Genomic DNA, 1,744 nt, shown 5'->3' with positions numbered 1-1,744 from the left:
CTTCTCTCTTTTATATCTCAAAAGAGATTGCATTAAGACACTACCTAATCTTGTCAACCTCATCAGTATAACCTCATCACAGTGATAGAATTTACAACGCATAAGGAAATCGCATCAGATTACACAATCATACAACACTGGAATCATGACCCAGCCAAGCTGACAGATATTTTTGGGGGACACAACTCAATCCATGACGGGACAGAACCAAAAAAAAACCAAACCCATTGCCGTGGAGTTGATTCCGACTCATGGCGACCTTGTAGGGTGTACAACGTATGAATGGATAACCCTACAGGTGGAGTGTGAACGGTTCTACCCCTAAAATCTGAACAGAAGCACCAGCTGCAGAGAGAAAGACAAGCATAAGCAATGCAAGGCACTCAACAGAACTGTGCTAAAGCATTAAGGACTTCGGTTTGGATGTGAAATGTTAGATTGGCACGTTACACATACCATCACTCAGCACTGTTTAAATGTAGAGAGACCACATGAAATCAAACACACTTGAATTGTATACACACATCTAGAGGGGGCGTAAAAATTCACAGCTTAGAAATTGACGAATGGCGTGAAACAGTCAAATAAATATACACCCTTAAAGAAAAATAAGCTCCATTAATCCGACCGCACTGTGGAAAAGGCTTTACCAAGTCAGCTTTTGATTCTGAAGCACAGGCATGTTCACATCCTTCAGGTCAGGACATGGACAAACACATTCCTTGCCAGAGACGCGAGTGAGGTGGTCCAAACCTGTCTATTTAATTGTGAGCGGAGGTAATCCCTCCATACAGAAACGCAAAGTCACTGTTGATGGGATAAATGTTGGGACTCCCTTTGAAAATGCTGTGCTGGGGTTTGATTTTTATTTCTGTATATTTTCACCAAAAAAAAAAAAAAAAAAAGGTCAAGAAGAGAGTGTTGACATATCGTGGGGTTGTTAACCAATGTCATAAAACACTATGTGTACTAACCGTTTAATGAGAAACTATTCGTTCTGTAAACCTTCACCTAAAGTACAATTAAAAAAAAAAAAAAAGAAGATAAACCAGAACAACAATAACAAAAAGAAACACAGACGTGAAGATAAATATTTCACCACACACCACCAACAGCGAGCAGCACCCGGAAAAATTCAGGCAGGTCAAATCTTGAGTGTGTGTGTGTGTCATCAAGGCATTTCACCTCATAGCAACCCTATATGACAGAGTGGAACTGCCCCGTAGGGTTTTGCAGGCTGTAATCTTTACGGGAGCAGACTGCCAGGTCTTTTCTCCTATGGAGCCACTGGGTGGGTTCTAACCGCCAACCTTTTGGTTAGCCGCCAAGCGCTTAACCATTGCGCCACCAGGGCTCCTTGAGTAGAAAAGGCAAATCAACTGTTAGCGTCTCTACATTATATTCTGGAAACGTTTTAAAAGAATCCCACTGAAAGAGAACTTGTATTTGACAGTTTACCTTTCAGAGTCGGAAGAGGGCTGTCGTGACCGTCAAGCTGTCCCAGAGGGTCGTTTGGATCAGGGGCCTCCATTCCGCCTGCGTGAAAAGGACAAGATTATACACATTAAACATTTGTCACTTTAGCAATCTCTCATCTTCTTCAAAAACAGACACAACAGTATTCTAGCAAAACTGCCCCATGTTTAAAGAAAACCTATGAAGGATAAGCCATTACGATAACTTCTAAAGTGCTCTTATAGTATCAGATTTGATGTAACAGCAAGAAGGATTCATAAGATTATCC

The 1,744-nt window shown here is 41.3% G+C and overlaps 1 protein-coding gene across 1 annotated transcript in view; it reads right to left on the bottom strand.

Moving 5' to 3' along the window:
• The window catches only part of ROR2 (receptor tyrosine kinase like orphan receptor 2), a 73,366-nt gene extending 71,833 nt beyond the window's left edge, over positions 1–1,533 (bottom strand). Inside the window, exon 1 of the mRNA XM_004387974.3 lies at positions 1,459–1,533. Within this exon, the coding sequence (XP_004388031.1) occupies positions 1,459–1,531 (73 nt within the window). The 5' untranslated portion in view covers positions 1,532–1,533. The remainder of the gene's footprint in view (positions 1–1,458) is intronic.
• Between the last annotated feature and the right edge of the window lie 211 nt (positions 1,534–1,744).

The sequence above is a fragment of the Trichechus manatus genome, unplaced genomic scaffold (genome assembly GCF_000243295.1).
Source record: "Trichechus manatus latirostris isolate Lorelei unplaced genomic scaffold, TriManLat1.0 scaffold00201, whole genome shotgun sequence".
Taxonomy (NCBI): domain Eukaryota; kingdom Metazoa; phylum Chordata; class Mammalia; order Sirenia; family Trichechidae; genus Trichechus; species Trichechus manatus.
Note: the sequence above shows the minus strand (reverse complement) of the source record. Positions and strands in the feature narration are given on the sequence as shown.